The sequence below is a fragment of the Mus caroli genome, chromosome 11 (genome assembly GCF_900094665.2).
Source record: "Mus caroli chromosome 11, CAROLI_EIJ_v1.1, whole genome shotgun sequence".
Classification (NCBI taxonomy): domain Eukaryota; kingdom Metazoa; phylum Chordata; class Mammalia; order Rodentia; family Muridae; genus Mus; species Mus caroli.
Window position 1 is genome coordinate 62,400,374 of NC_034580.1, and position 15,271 is coordinate 62,415,644.

General features: G+C 48.7%; 1 protein-coding gene across 6 annotated transcripts in view; it reads left to right on the forward strand.

Moving 5' to 3' along the window:
* Gas7 (growth arrest specific 7) overlaps positions 1 to 9,803 on the forward strand; it is a 232,847-nt gene extending 223,044 nt beyond the window's left edge. For all 6 annotated transcript variants that reach the window (XM_029483457.1, XM_021177612.2, XM_029483459.1 and 3 more), the window contains 3 exons: positions 2,111 to 2,190; positions 3,545 to 3,643; positions 4,250 to 9,803. In XM_029483457.1, coding sequence (XP_029339317.1) covers positions 2,111 to 2,190; positions 3,545 to 3,643; positions 4,250 to 4,363 — 293 coding nt within the window. In that variant the 3' untranslated portion in view covers positions 4,364 to 9,803. The remainder of the gene's footprint in view (positions 1 to 2,110; positions 2,191 to 3,544; positions 3,644 to 4,249) is intronic.
* The last annotated feature ends 5,468 nt before the right edge of the window (positions 9,804 to 15,271 follow it).

Genomic DNA, 15,271 nt, shown 5'->3' on the forward strand with positions numbered 1-15,271 from the left:
GAGAGAGAGAGAGAGAGAGAGAGAGAGAGAGAGAGAGAGAGAGAGAGAGTGTGTGTGTGTAACTTACCTGGCTTCTGCTGAGGGTTCTCTGTACAGTGGCCTTGTTCTCTCTGCCGTGTCAGGGTTTAGGGAGGACATACTTGGAGAGGCCTCCATCTGGAAGGCAGTGCTGACATCCCTTCCTCCTGTTCCTTTTCTACTCCTCCCTCACCTCTCACGATGCCACTGGGAGGAAGGGTGTCTGGATCCTCCAGGGCTCTGACTTCAAGTCACCATCCCCACCGTGAGGAATGTCTTGCTGTCTGTCTAGTCTCTGCCTCTGTTCCAAGCACTTTGCACACGTGACTTGGCGATGACTCTTTAAAGCTACAACTGTCACACCTGTCAGAAGAAGGACAGATTAGTTACCGTGCCCACAGTCATTGCAGCCCTATAGGGTGGATCTAGGCTGGCATCCCTGGCATTCTAGCTCCTGAATCCACTCTCACAACAGGCACTTGGTGAAAGGATCCGGTCTCTGCTTCTCAGGCTGTCCTGGAAAAAGAAACCCCCTTCCCCCACACCACTTTCAGGTGCAGCAGACATTCCTGAAACATGTTCTCAAATTTAGGATGGACATATAGGGTACCAGGGGCTCACAGTGTATGTTCACAGGGCAACATGCTGGCTTCATCCTGGAGCAGGTGAGATGGCGGTGGCAATATGGGGATAGAGACACATCTGTGCTCTTCCCTCTGGCTAATGCTGCTACAACCAAAGGAGTAGCTGTTGACCTTGGGCAGGGATGAAATGAAGAAAACACGCAGCACATCTGTCCCCCAAGGGCAGGGGTTATGGTATAGCTGTGAGAGCAGGGCATGAGAATTCTGAGGTGGTCTGGAATCACATAGACAAGTCTCTCTGTTTTCCCCCAATTTGCCACCATAAGGTGCATGAGTAAGACTTATGTCAAAGGAGTGACTCTGAATCTATTTAAATGACTAAATTCAATTCTGAGAATTCCTAGAATATCCTGTAGATGGATTAGACTGAGTCACTTGACTCTGGGGGTTGGTGCACAAGCTTCTCCCAACACGAGCAGAAACCATGAGGCCCCACTCTCACCAGGGCCACGCCTACACAGGGCAGCATGGTTGGATGTCAACGCCTCTCACACATTCCTCACCACAGGTCTGGGGACAGTTGTTGTCTGGTTCAGCAGGTCCGGGGTACATCCTCAAGTCCTGCAGTTGCCACTAGTTCCTAGGGTCACTTGATGCCATCAATGTGCCAACTGTGTTTTATGTGGCAAGGCTCTTGGTGCCAGAATCCTTACTAGTAATATCTTATAGTCATCCCATAGGGTTGTTTTTTTGTTGTTGTTCTAATTTCAAAAATGTTTGAGATACACATGTCATTGCAGGAAGTAGTACCATTAGCCATGGAGCTGTGGTGGTCGTGTGTTCAGACTGATGCTGTAAACAGAATGCTGCATGAACACTTCCCTCGGGTTCGGGCTGACTCAGTTTCCCCAGGCTCCCACTTGTCTGCCCCTGCTCTAGTGCTTGGCATTCTACCAATGTAGTGCACAGTGAATGAGCTGTGACCACCAGGCTGTTGTGTTGGGATTCAGAATGCTGTCCCATTTCTCTCCCTATCACTGGTGTGTGTGTGTGTGTGTGTGTGTGTGTGTGTGTGTGTGTGTGCACGCTGGGTAGTCTACCTGTGTCTTGCATATACAAGGCAGGCATTCTTACCACTTAGCTACATCCCTAAGTTACCCAGGCTGGCCTTGAACTTACAGTCCTGATGCCTCAGGCTCCTGAAGCACTGAGATTACAGATGTACAGTATGGCACCCAGAGTCATGTGTAGTTTGTTTATGAGAAACCCCCTGACTGCATTCTTGGGGCCATTGGTGGAGTTCAGATAGACGAGCTGAGGCTTGTCCCCTGTGGCTTGCCTCTTTCATCTACTTCCTTCTATTCTTCCCCACCCCCCTTCATACCCTGACTTTGCATTGACCATTGAAAGGAACAGCCATACCCATGGGCACAGACAGAAAAGGGCAGCCATAGTGGAGGCAAGGTGGCATGTGACGGGGCATGATGGTGGCTGTTGGCTTTTCCCAGGAGATGATCTCATGCGCTGTGTGGACCTCTACAACCAGGCCCAGTCCAAGTGGTTTGAAGAGATGGTGACGACCACACTGGTATGTGATCAGAGATGCGTGTGCATGTGGTAAAGAGGCTAAGACACAGGCAGCCCTAGGCAGGGGACAGTGGTCATGGAAGGATGGGGGTGGGGTAACAACAAAGATGGTCATTAGAGCCTTCCCAGCACTGGGGTCCAGCCCTCAATCTGTACCTGACCGTAAATTCAGGTCCCTGTGCTAGCTTGCCTTGCTCTGTGAACTCCGCAAGAGTGAGGTCTTACTCTGTTCTCTTTTGTCTGAGCACCAAGAGAGGTCAGGGTCCACCAGGGAATTCCTCATCACAGAACCATGGCCCTGCTGGGATAAACAAAGAAGCAGTGGAAAGCTGACAGTCTATTCCCAACACACACACACAAACACACACACACACACACACACACACACACACACACTCTCGGGTCCTTGATAAAGGGGTCCTTATGAGACACCTGAATGGGGCAACTGGGAACCTGCAGAGAGCCTGTAATGGAAGACCATGGTGGCAGAGCCTGCACGACATCCTGTGAATTCCTTATTAAGGATCTGTCATCTCTGCTTGTTGGCCAGAACGTGCCTGAGCAGGAGAGTAGGTACTTTGACCAGGTGGGAGAAGGGGACAGCATCAAGCCCACTGTTTACTGTATCATCCCAGTGTCCAAGGCACCCCCTGCCTGTCCCCGCTAACCAGCTACCTTCTCCAGGTCCTAGCCCACCTAGGAAGATTAGCAGCCTCCTTCAGGGCCAGTGCCCTGGTTTTTCTCTCCTCTGTTAATCTTCTAATTAAGCCCCCTTCTTCACCTCCCTTTCAGGTTAATCACCTGGCAGTGACCTAGTTACCCACAGAATAACAGCTTAATCCTCTAAAGTCACGGAACCACCTAGGAACCAAAGACAAGCCCTCTCCACTATTCCCCTTAACAGTGGCTACCACGTCCCCAGACTGCCTGCCCAGTCTTCATTGCCCCCTCAGCACTAGGCCATGTGGAGAAGCCAGAGTGCTTGAGAGGCTGAGAGCTGCATCACATATCGTGTTATTCCATCACAGATGCAGCTTAAATGCAGCTCTTCCTATGGCTCCATGACACTTTGGGCCAATGGGGACAATCGTAGAACCTCTCTCTGAGTCCTAGTGGGGATAATCAGATACTCTGCTTGTGGGGAGTTTCATACTGATATGGCAGGGCCACGCCCATGACCTTCCTCTTTACCCTAGAGATTGGCTCCATCTTCATCAGAGCCTAGAGAGTCAGATGGGCTGGGGATCCACAGCCAGGGCCTTGTGTATAGGATACACAGCAGTCCAACACCTGCTTGGGGAGGTCCAACTGTTAGGGATGTGCTCAGTGGACTCTGGTCTTTTCTTCCTCGGTAGGAACTGGAGCGGCTGGAGGTGGAGAGGGTGGAGATGATCCGACAACATCTGTGCCAGTACACACAGCTGCGGCACGAGACAGACATGTTCAACCAAAGCGTGAGTTCCCTACCTTTGCACTAAGGCTAGCAGGACAGCCTTGGAGTGATTATCCCAGAGGCCCATAATATCCATTCCTAGGGCAGGTTCTCCTGGGGGCTACATCCAAGCACAGGGGGAAGAAAGGCTGCATTGGCTTGGTTTGGTTTTAGACTGAATCTAGCTAGGCCTTGAACATGTGATCTGCCTGTTTCCCCAATACTTGGGATCACAGTTTACATTTCATCCTGTTCTGCAATGGTTAAAACAACTAAGTACATACATTTGTCTCCCACGTGAATCTGCTTTAGAAAACAAACCAAATACACAACTGCTAAAGTGAGGGTGGGTGCCCAAGGGCAGTTCTATTTGCCCATGGAAGACAGATGGAGGAAGGGGTCATCTGTAGGACAGCCCACCCTCTTCTCCAGGTCAGGGACCTACAGACTAGCTCTGCCTCCCAGCATTCTACACACTCTCATACTCACCCCACCTCCATGGAGCCCTGGAACCTTCTAGAAAGGGTGATCTGAGGTGGCTCTCCAACTGCAGCAGCATGGGACACAGGAGACATTCCAGCTCAGCCGCCACCTCTGACCATGACCCTCCCTCTGTGCCCCCTTGCAGACAGTCGAGCCTGTGGACCAACTGCTGCGAAAAGTGGACCCAGCCAAAGACAGAGAGCTATGGGTCAGAGAGCACAAAACAGGCAACATCCGCCCAGTGGACATGGAGATCTAGAAGTGACTGTATGGTCCGGGGGGGTTCCTGCTGAGGAGAGGGGCTGGGGGTCCCATGGAGAAGGGGCTGTATCTGCCCTATTACCTGCTAACCTATACACTGAGAAGGAAGAAAGGAGCCAGTGATTCCAGGAGGAGGAGGGCCCAGCCAGGGGCTCCCCAGTATTTCCAGGCCATAATGGTGGACCCACAGCCCTGACTTCACCTAGAAGACTGAAGCCTCCCCCTCCAACTCCCATGCTGTGCGTGTCCCCCTGAGAACCAACTGAGGCTAGAACCCTAGGGTCCCTGCTGAGTTCCACAGGGGTGGACATCACACACCTGTGCCCCTGGTATCTAAGGCCTGTCCTCTAGTGGGATTGTCATCTCCAGGACTATGAAAGAGAGAGGGTGGCCGTGTCTCTGTCTGCAAACAATGTCAGGATCAGAATCAAGGACAGGAGACAAAGTGAAGTTCACATCCAGCACCCACAACCTTTATCAGTCCTCCCGACTCCCCACCCTTTGCATTCTGGGAGCCCACATCTATTTTTGCATCCCCCCACAAGAGGGGTGGGGTTTCTTCCCAACCCAAATCTGGAGAGGTCAGAATGGAACTACCTCAGTTGGCACAAACAGATCATGGCTCCTATCAGTCTCAGATTCCAGATCTGGCATTCCAGATCTGAATTTCAGATTCAGATCAGGCATTGGCTGTAAAGTCTACCACCACGAAGTCCCAATCTACCCTTCCCTCAACCTCTTTCTCAAGGAGGAAACTCCCCACCTCACCCTGACAACCCTTGATGTTTCCCAAAGTCTTTAGACAGCTGTGTGCATGTTCAAAGACTTTAGGGGTGGAGTCTCACAAAGTCTTGTTTGACACATGCCCCCCCCCAGCCCCTCAACACTGTCACACCCTTGACCAGCACTCCTCTGTGCTGACTTCAGACCCTGTGTGGCAACAGTAAGAGCTGAGTTTTGTTATTCTCTAGAATGGCTCCAGCTGTGGGTGTGCACAATGAGGTAGGAACTGCTTTCCCCCTTACTGTCATTGGTCAGTGGTGCAGATTCTTATGGCTGTAGGTGGTTGCTACCCAGGAAGCGAAGGAACTTTGGGGAGTCACAAGGTGAGTGGGTAGGGGGTGAAGAATTCTAGCTGGAAACTTGTATGGAGGTGAGGGAGGACATTTTTTCTCGTCTTTCCCACAGATGACTCTGTATTTGACCTGTCTATCTTCTCCAAGGGCAAAATCCTCTAAATGCCACTCACATCTTTCAGTCTCACAATGCACATCGTGGATAGCTTACTAATCTTGGACCTTCTGGCAGCCCATTCACAGAACCATCTCTCATGGTTGTTAGCAAGATGCCTCACACACTAAAGCAAACTAAGCACTGTCACTTTCCTTACTGAGCCATCTCAGCCATAAAGGCCACCATGAGGACATTTCACCAACCTGTGCTCAGCATGAACTGTGACACCAGCCTTTGATATTAGGACATTATTTCTTGATTTCCTTATTAAAAGAAAAAAATGGGTGCTAGTGGTAATTTGCTTTGTGGCTTAGCAACCTAATTTGTGAGTGATGGTCAAGTTCCAAGTCTTGTCATACACAGGGGGTTGGGTATCACAGTGTAGCTCATGACTTTGTTCCCTCACCCCACCCCCAATCCAAAAGGTTCAGAGTCCCCTGAGATGACACTTCCTCCAGCATAACCCCAGTTGGCTGACGTGAGCCTCTTCCATCTGAGGCCACTCTCTCTTTGATTCCTTTTTAATCTATCCACACATGCCTTTCCCTTCTTTGATCCCCTCCTCTCCATTGTTCATTCATGAAGAGTTTTGTTAGAGACAAGCAATCTGTAATCCCTCACCTGAAGACAGCAGACTACAGCTCTATAATGCGAGGAAGCGCTCAAATGTCCTGTGCGAACCCCTCGCCTCTTCCTGAGATAGACTTGGCTCTCCCTCTCGGATACTCTGCCCATTGAGTTCACAGTGGTACCAGCTACATGCCGGTTCCTGAGCATCCTTTATGTGCATTTGCGTTCTCAGTGGTCCTGCCTGTATGCTGGTTCACATCCATCTTTTCATCTGCACACTCGTTTTCTCGGCGAATGCTTGGAACTGGGCACTGAGTGCTGGAACTAGCCTTGTGTGTCTGAGGGCACCCTTCAGCTCGCTCCACCCACCCACCCCCCCACCCCCAGGTAGACAGGTGCGTTTTGACCCTTCTGGACAGAAGGAACAACGGGTTTTCCACCCAACCCAATGGGATTGTTGAAGTATTAACTGTGCTAAGAGATCTTGACACAGCAGTGAGATTCCAGTCTCCTTATTACCAAACTCTCAATTCATACACAGCTTCAATTTCCGAAATGGCTTCAATTGGTTTCCAGTATGTTTCCTTATACTACAAATAGGGAGGGTAAGAACATGGAGGAGGTGGGTGCCAGGAAGTGATACCCAGAACTATGATCATGATAGAGTCAAGTGTCCAACTACCTTCACAGCACCCAGTGATCAAGGTGATGACATTTGAGAACCTGAAAGTGCATACTGAGTTGAGTGTTCAGGCTGCTGTCCTTGGTCTCTATGCAGTGCTGGGGACCCAACCAAGAGTCACGTGTCTAGGCCAGTGCTTTACCACTTAGCTATACCCAGTCCTGTTACCTTACTTTTGTGAACACGTCACTGCATAGGTTCTGAGAGGACCTGGCTGGGTTTATTTAAGAGTGGGAGAGCATCCATTGTCCAAACTGAGAGCAGCAGCAGCCCTCTCTTCCTGCCCCCACCTAGGAGTGCCAATGCACTTAAGCTTTGTCTGCAAAACCCTGATTTTTTTTTATAAATCTAAAATGAATGATTTTCCAAAAAATGGGTTGGTTACCATGGCAACCTTCAGGAAGAGCTACCCTTCATTATTTTCTAGCACTTTTGAACAGTCCCACAGTGCACAGGCCATTTGAAGGATGTAGATGGCAGCCCTGGGCTGTCTCTGTTGACTCAGGAGGATCTCCGCAATGGTTGATTAATAGCTGAAGCAAAGTATCCAAATTTGTGACAAGGGTTTGTGTGTCCCCTCCGTGAAATCCAGCCGATTATCAGGGTAGTAGATGGGCGCATGAGAACCTTGGCTCAGCCAAAGCCCCTTCATGGAAATACAAGCCATAAAATTCAAAAAACCTTGGTTTGTGTGGGGGTTTGTTCCCATCCATGAGTAGACTTGACAAGAAGAATTTAAACGGGAGTCTGAAGACCTGCTGTTACTAGGAAGTTAAGAAAGGCGTTTTACAGATATAAAGAAAGAGAACACGTCAGCTGCCTGATGGCTTAGCCTGGAGACCCCCTCATTGCCAAAGTTGTTCCCGTGCCACAAAGCATCTCTCCACCCCCTTTTCAAGGAATGCAGTTCTACAAACTGATCTCCTTAACCACAACCAAGATAGGCACGTCACCATGTCAATTCCCCTTTTCCCAACCCTGATCTTAGCAACCAGTTCAATGTTCTGCCCCTACAATCTTACCTTTTTCTACAATGCCATGTAAGTGGGGTCAGCCATGATGTCATGTGTGTCAGTAGAGGGTCTCCTCTCCCTGCTGAGTAGTATTCTATCATATGGGTGGGCCCCGGGATTTTCTTAGTTTTATAACGAGGTTTTTTTTTTTAATACCCTAGAACTCATAGCCCCAAATCTCCAGTTTGTTTGTATAACTGCTTCCAACCCACTGCTTCTTATGTTGCTGGGGCTCCTTACGCGGACCCCAGCTGTGCCCTCAAATTGGTGATTCTAGTTTGGGCTCAGTGAAGGAAGCAGGAAGGGGCAGCAACTGAATATCACTCTCCACTGCTGCTGCAGTAAATCTCTCAGTACAAGAAGACCCTCTCCCTCAGGGGACTGTCACGTCAGTCCTCGGTAGTTCTGTAATTTATTGAACATTGGCCCTTGGGTGTAGCTTGACCCTTCCCAGAATCTGTTTTGCCATCTGCCATTTGAGGGTGCTTGTTCTAAACAGCCTTTGAGGGTTTTACCCCCTGTGTCTCCCCCCTCCCCATTGCCTATTTGCATCCTATGCATGTGGTCATATGTAAGCTGGATCATCTCCACAGCTGTGGCCAGAAATCCTCACGAAGGGCACTTTTCTAGGTAGACCCAAATGGAACTAAATCATGTCACACGCTGAGAGAATTACTTAGTTCCTCTCAGGACCCCTGAAGAAGCTATGAGTCAGTACCAGTAGCTTCTGGGTCTGTCGTAGGAGCGAGGACAACTGTAAACGCAGGGTCAAGTCCTTCTTGCTCATTGTAGTTTGATTTGCCAGCAGTCATACTGAGACTAGCTTGATCCTACACCTGTTAAGACAGTGGCAAAGATAGGCCCAAGCTAAGTGGAGGCCAGGCCAGGTGAGGGTGGGGCCCTCTGGGACCTAGTCCTCTAAGCTGCCTTTGTTAGATACTGCTGAGTGAAAGGTGGACCGAGAAGGCTCTTGTGAAGCTCCAGGTAGATGGAAATGTTCCTAGGTTCAGGTGAGAGCCGGATCTGGAGAGTCAGAACCCGTGGGTCTTGAGATAGGAGGGAAAGCAGCTACGGAGTTTTTGCTGGTTAATCATTTCTGAGGCGAAAGGCCTTCTTCTCAGAGGACAGGCTCCATCAGGAATCGAGGATCAAGGCTCCCCTGCTGTAATCTTCTAGTGTTGAGTGTAGCTCTTGAGGACTGAACTATGGAGGCTTGGGTTGGGGAATGTGGATGCCCTTAGATCCTTTTTCTGGGTGATAAGTAGGGATGTGGGCCCTTTGTGTTTAAGGAGAGTTTCTAATAGGGCTGTGCTGATAGAGTGTGAAGGGCCAGAGCCACAGTATGGCACAGGGGCAGAAGGGAAGAGCTGAGACTGGCCCGGCCCTGCTTCTCAGTCTGTTCCACATCCTAAGGTCACACCCTGTCAGGACTTCTTTGTGCTCACCTGTCCGTTCCTGCAGCTTCCTCGACAGACAGGTTCTTGGACCCAGGCACCAACATTCCAAGGGACACCAGCCAACCTGGGTGAGGGCCCTACTCTGTATGTCTTCCCTTCCCTGGGGTGGAAGAGATGTCCGGAAGCATTCCCTTGCAACCCGAGCACATCAGCGAACCCCACGAAAGTGGAATTTTCTAACAAAATAAACTTGCTCATTTGGTCTGTTTTCTGTAACTTTTGCTAAATACTTTATACATTTTTAATGTTGAAAAGCAGTGTCTCCTGCCAGAACTCCTCACCCAGGATGAATGTGTTTACTCCACGCTGTATATCTTTCCATGCTCCGGCTGCCTGGACCAGTAAATAAAATGGATGTAATATAAGTTGTAAGTAATGTTGTCGAAACTCTGATCCCAATGGAGGCTGCACACCTCCCCCACCCCATGATAGCATCTGTGTGTATTAATTCTGAAGAATTAAATGTTTAAATTAGAGTTTAAATGTTGACGGCGTTTGCTATGTATAATTCCCCCTACACTGTTATAAAGTGTTTTCAGGAAATTCAGTGCCATCCTTCCTTTTTCCTCCCTCGGTTACGTGAACACTTGAGATGCTTAGATTCATCCCACAAAAAATAAACTCTCCAGAGATGATGGGTCCCATAGGGACCCTCTTTCCTAGAAGGACACCCACTTTTCCTTCCTACGAGAGGTCTCGACCTCCCTCCTGGGCTCTACACACCAGTGATGGGTTCAGTCCTGATGACTTAGCAGAAGGACAAAGGACACCAGGACATGAATGCCCTCATGGACACAGTGCTAGTGGTCCCAGCCTTGTGTACCCCACCCCTGACTTCCTGCTTCTCTTCTACCTTCAGGGTTCCTGTTATTGTCTCTTTATTCTTTCACCCATTGATGAATTCAACAACCACCAAGTGTGCACTTCATTCCACTCTCCTCTCTGAGCGCAGGGAAAACATCAGAAAAAGCAGCTCTGTCTTGATGCTTTCTAGATAACAGGACCAAATAGAAAATGCCCAGAGAGCTATTGGCATGGCTCTGAGCAGCTACAGAACAGGAAGTGTGGAGGGACCAGGATGTCCAAGGCTGGGTGTATCCAAGGTAATTGGAGTGGCTTAGGGGAGAAGGTCTCAATAAATTAGGCACAGACAGGGGATTAGGGTGAGGTGGGGGTGGGGGTGAGTGTCAGGGGCTGACAAGTCCCAGTGAAAAGAGTCTAGACCAAGAGGAAGCCATGCTGAATGTTTGAAGCCAGTGTGGCAGGAGCAGAGAAAGCTAAGAGGATCCACTCAGGGGACTGGCTGCAGGATGGGACCGGGAAGGTCTACAGGGATGCACTCTGAGGATGTAAGCATCTCCACTCTTAAGTTCCAACACTGCAGAGGGTGTTCGCACGGGGGGTGGGGGGGGGGGGGGGGGGGGGGGGGGGGGGGGGGGGGGGTGGGGGGGGGGGGGGGGGTTGGTAGATGAGTCAGGACCTGAGTGTTCTTTGGAAGTAGGGCTAAGGTCTTGGCAGGTGGAAATGGATTGTGGCAAGTGGCGAAGTTCTTAATTAACTGAGAATCTGGTCCAGGCAGGAGGGCCAGGCAGCCATTACCCACAGCAAGGGTGGCTATACTTAAGCTGAACCCTCGCTGTTTCCATTCCCTTCTCCCCTGCCAAAAAAAGACCATTTAAAGCTCTGACTCCAGGCCTGGGGTTGTCAAGGGTCACCTTCTCCTTGGCTCACAGCAGGGGATGCAGAGGAATGTGGTGAGGGCTGGGGTCTGAGCCCATAAACAGCTGAGCTTTGCTTGAGGACTGCATGGCAGGGCTGGCCTCTGGGGAGCATAGGCAACTTGGTCCAGGCACCACCAAGAGGAGTAACACAAATGGCCTTCTCCCCTCAAGGGACAGACATTGGTCTTCCTTTGGGGCACAGCACAGGGTTATTGGCCCAACTCAGACTTAACAAATGGGCTCACGATACATCATCTCCTGCAAATTTGTTTGGCAAAGAACATGCGTGCTCCCTCTGATAGAAGATGTTTATGCAGGTTTTTCAAACAAACCTCCAGGTCATGACCCCTTCACTCTCAGCAGCATCAACACAGCTGCCTGTGGTCTTTCCTGGGATTCCCTCCTGCAAGGGTGTGGGTGTGGAGGTCCCTCCAGGGCACAGCAACCTGAAGAATAGAGACTGGACCAGCTGCATCCTACCTGCTTCCTCCTAGATAAAAAGGAGTCTCTGTCAGATCCTCCTACCCCAAACTGAAGCCATGTGACTCTTCACTGTCAGCTCTTCGTTGCTATAGCAACTCCAGATCCTCACCCATAAAAACAGAGAGTCTGGCCTCTACAGTCAGCCTCTAAGAGCAAGAGAATAAGCAAAGAGTGGGAGTAAGAAAACCAGTGAACTAGAAAGAGGAGGATAAGAGGAGGATGGGAGGGAGGGAGGGAGGGAAATTCTTTTTCAGGGAGGGAGGGAGGGAGGGAGGGAGGGAGGGAGGGACAGGCAGGCTGCAGCAGAGCCCAGAAGGGTCAAATCTGGGCTCTGTTTCTGACTTTGGCATTCAGGAGCAGTATAAACCAAGACTGGAGACAGGTCTTTGGAGGTACTTTTTTTATTAGTGACATGGTGGCCTTGCCTCATATGCCAGCTTATAAAGACCCCTAAAGGTCTGACACCCTAAAGGTGCTTTAGGATAGATAGGTAGGTAGGTAGGTAGGTAGATAGATAGATAGATAGATAGATAGATAGATAGATAGATAGATAGATAGATAGATAGATGGTAGATAGATGATTGATAGATGATAGATAGATAGATAGATGATTGATAGATGATAGATAGATAGATAGATAGATAGATAGATAGATAGATAGATGATTGATAGATAGATGAGAGAGAGAGATGAGAGAGAGAGAGATGAGAGAAAGAGAGAGAGAGAGAGAGAGAGAGGCAGGCATGCAGATATTATTAGTGCATGAGTGTGTGGAAGTCAGAAGACAGCAGACTCTCCTTTTCTTGTGTGGGTTTCATGGATCAAACTCATTTTCAGGATCACAGGGAAATTCTTTTTCAGTGTGCTATGCCTGTTTCACTGGGATGTGCTTCTCACTGCCTCTGCAAACAAGGGCTAGAGGCAGCCAGTCTCCCTCTCCTCCCTTCCCCAAGGGAAGTGTTAGGCTATACTGCTATTGCATGGTTGCATGTGCTTCCAGCACAGTGCCTGGGGTGAGTGGGTGAATGGGTGAGTGGATGCTCACTGTGGCTAGCCCATTTCTAACCACACTTGAGAGCAAATGCATCCTGCAAAGGCAGTGAGAATCCAGGAGGGAAAGCCTTCCTACTAAGAAATAGTATTCTCTCCTAAGCTGTGGGAAAAGAGAAGTTACACACACACACACACACACACACACATACACACACACACACACACACACACCATAAATAAATGAATGTTTTAAGAAGTTGTATTGTCAGTGCTTGGGAGTGCTCTGCAGTTAAGAACAGCTGCTGTACAATCAGAATCCACATAGAAAAGCAAGCAGGTGTGATCATGCGTGAGCCCATAACCCCAGTGCTGTGAGTGAGCCAAGACAGGAGGGGCACTGGGATTGATGGACACCAACCTAGCTCCAGGTTCAGTAAAAGACCCCCCTCTTGAAGAGTAAGGCACAGTCACAGACCAGGGCACCTGCATCACCCCTGACCTCTATGTGGATGCAAAGGCTCACATACGTACACATACATGCTCAAGACTGCACACATCACACACACATGCACACATGCACACATGCACACACACACCAAAACAATTCCTTAATGTACTATTTCAGCATTTGTTTTGAGGAGTTTAAAGATCTTGCAACATTAATCTGATCCTGGAGTGGGAAATCCACCTCCAACTCAAATTTTCCTCCTATGTGTTCACACCACAAGTCACCTGTGATCCCAAACAGTGTGGGGCTTTTACACCCACAGCCCTTCAAGGAGCAGTTATTGTGTAGTGGTCAGCAGCTGGCTGCCATCCTAGTGCAAACAGCCCTGACAATGTGAATGTCAGGGCTACAAAAAGTGTCAAACCCTACTGGCTAAGGGCCCTGTCCCCAAGACAGCCCTCACTTCACACAACCAGCCCCAAGTCCCCACCTCCATAATAAAACAAGGTCCTTCTGCAATGAGCATTTTCTCACCCTCCACCCTATAGGGTAGGGCAGTCCGTTGGCTACTTTCATGTCAACTTGACACAAGCTAGAGTTATCAGAGTGGCAAGCCTCAGTTGAGAAAATGTCTCCATAAGATCAGGCTGTAGGCCATCCTGTGGATTATTTTCTTAATTATTGATTGATGGGGGAGGACCCTGCTCGTTATAGGTGATGTTGCCATTCCTGGGCTGGTGGCCCTGGGTTCTATAAGAAAGCAGGCTGAGACAAGCCATGCAGAGCAAGCCAGTAAGCAGCACTCCTCCATGGCCTTGGCATCAGGCTCCTGCCCTGCTTGAGTTCCTGTCCTGACTTCCTCCAGTGGTGAAAAGTGCTGTGGATGTGCAAGCCAAACAAACCATTTTCCTCCTCAAGTTGCTTTTGCTCACGGTGCTCCATGGCAGCAATGGAAACCCTAACTAACACAAGCAGAGAACTAAGGCAGCCCATTCCTAGACAGAAATGCAGGGGAAGACGGGAATATTTATGTAGTTCCTGGGGATGCCTTGGAAAAGAGAAATCCCAGTGTGCAGGGTCAATGTTGTGGGGAGGACCAGGTAATAGGGTGGCATCAGAAGGGAGGGGTGGGGTTTGACTTCTAAAACTTACTATACACCCCAATAGTCCTCTAGTCTCTAAGGAAATAGCAGGGGCAGCCATGAATAGCGCATAAACACAACACCAAAATGTATCTAAATTACAACCCCTGAGACTACACTCAAATGACACATTCACCATTGCCAATGTGACAGGCCTTTCTGTCCCTTGCCACCTGCCTGGTCTGCCTGCTCACTCCTCCTAGGCAGCTTTATTCTACCTTTGTTACTTAGGAACAATAACACCAGGGCTTAACTTATAATAGAGACTCACAATGGACCCAGGTCCCCATGACCCAGTCTTGCCTTGAACACACCATAAGTAAACATGTATAGAATGTATCCAACACACTGAACTTTGTAACTCCGGCTTACCCACCTCTGTCTGCTCAGAACAGTCACGTTGGACAAAATCCCGGAAAAATAATCTCCTGTGGTTGTATAAGGCATGTTGTGGTACTGTGGTAAAGTCAAAACATTTAAACTGTGGTAGATTCAAAACATTTAGGTGAGCCTATAGTGAGTTTGGAGCCGTGTGTGTGTGTGTGTGTGTGTGTGTGAATGTATACATGTGTATCTGTGTGTGCATGATGAAAATGTGTGTATGTAAATGTGTGTATATGTGTATATGTATGAATATGTATGTACATATGTGTATGTAAGAATATGTGTGTATATGTGCATATGTATGTGTCAGTGTCTGTGTGTGCATGTATATGTGTGTATGTATATGTGTGTGTCTGTGTGAATGTACATGTGTATCTGTGTGTATGTAAATGTTTATATGTAAATGTGTGAATATGTGTATGTGTGTATATGTGTATATGTATGAATATGTGTGTATGTACATGTGTGTATGTGTCTGTATGAATATGTGTGTATATGTGCATATGTATGTGTATGTTTCTGTGTGTGCATGTATATGTGTGCATATGTATGAATATGTGTGTATATATGTGTGTGTGTGTGTGTGTGTCTCTGTGTGTGAATGTATATGTATGTGTCTGTGTGTGTATGTAAATGTGTGAATGTGTGTATGTGTGTATATGTGTATATGTATGAATGTGTGTGTATATGTATGAATGTGTGTGTATGTGTGTATATGTGTGTATGAATAGGTGTATATGTGTGAATGTGTCTGTGTGTGCATATATATGTATGTATGAG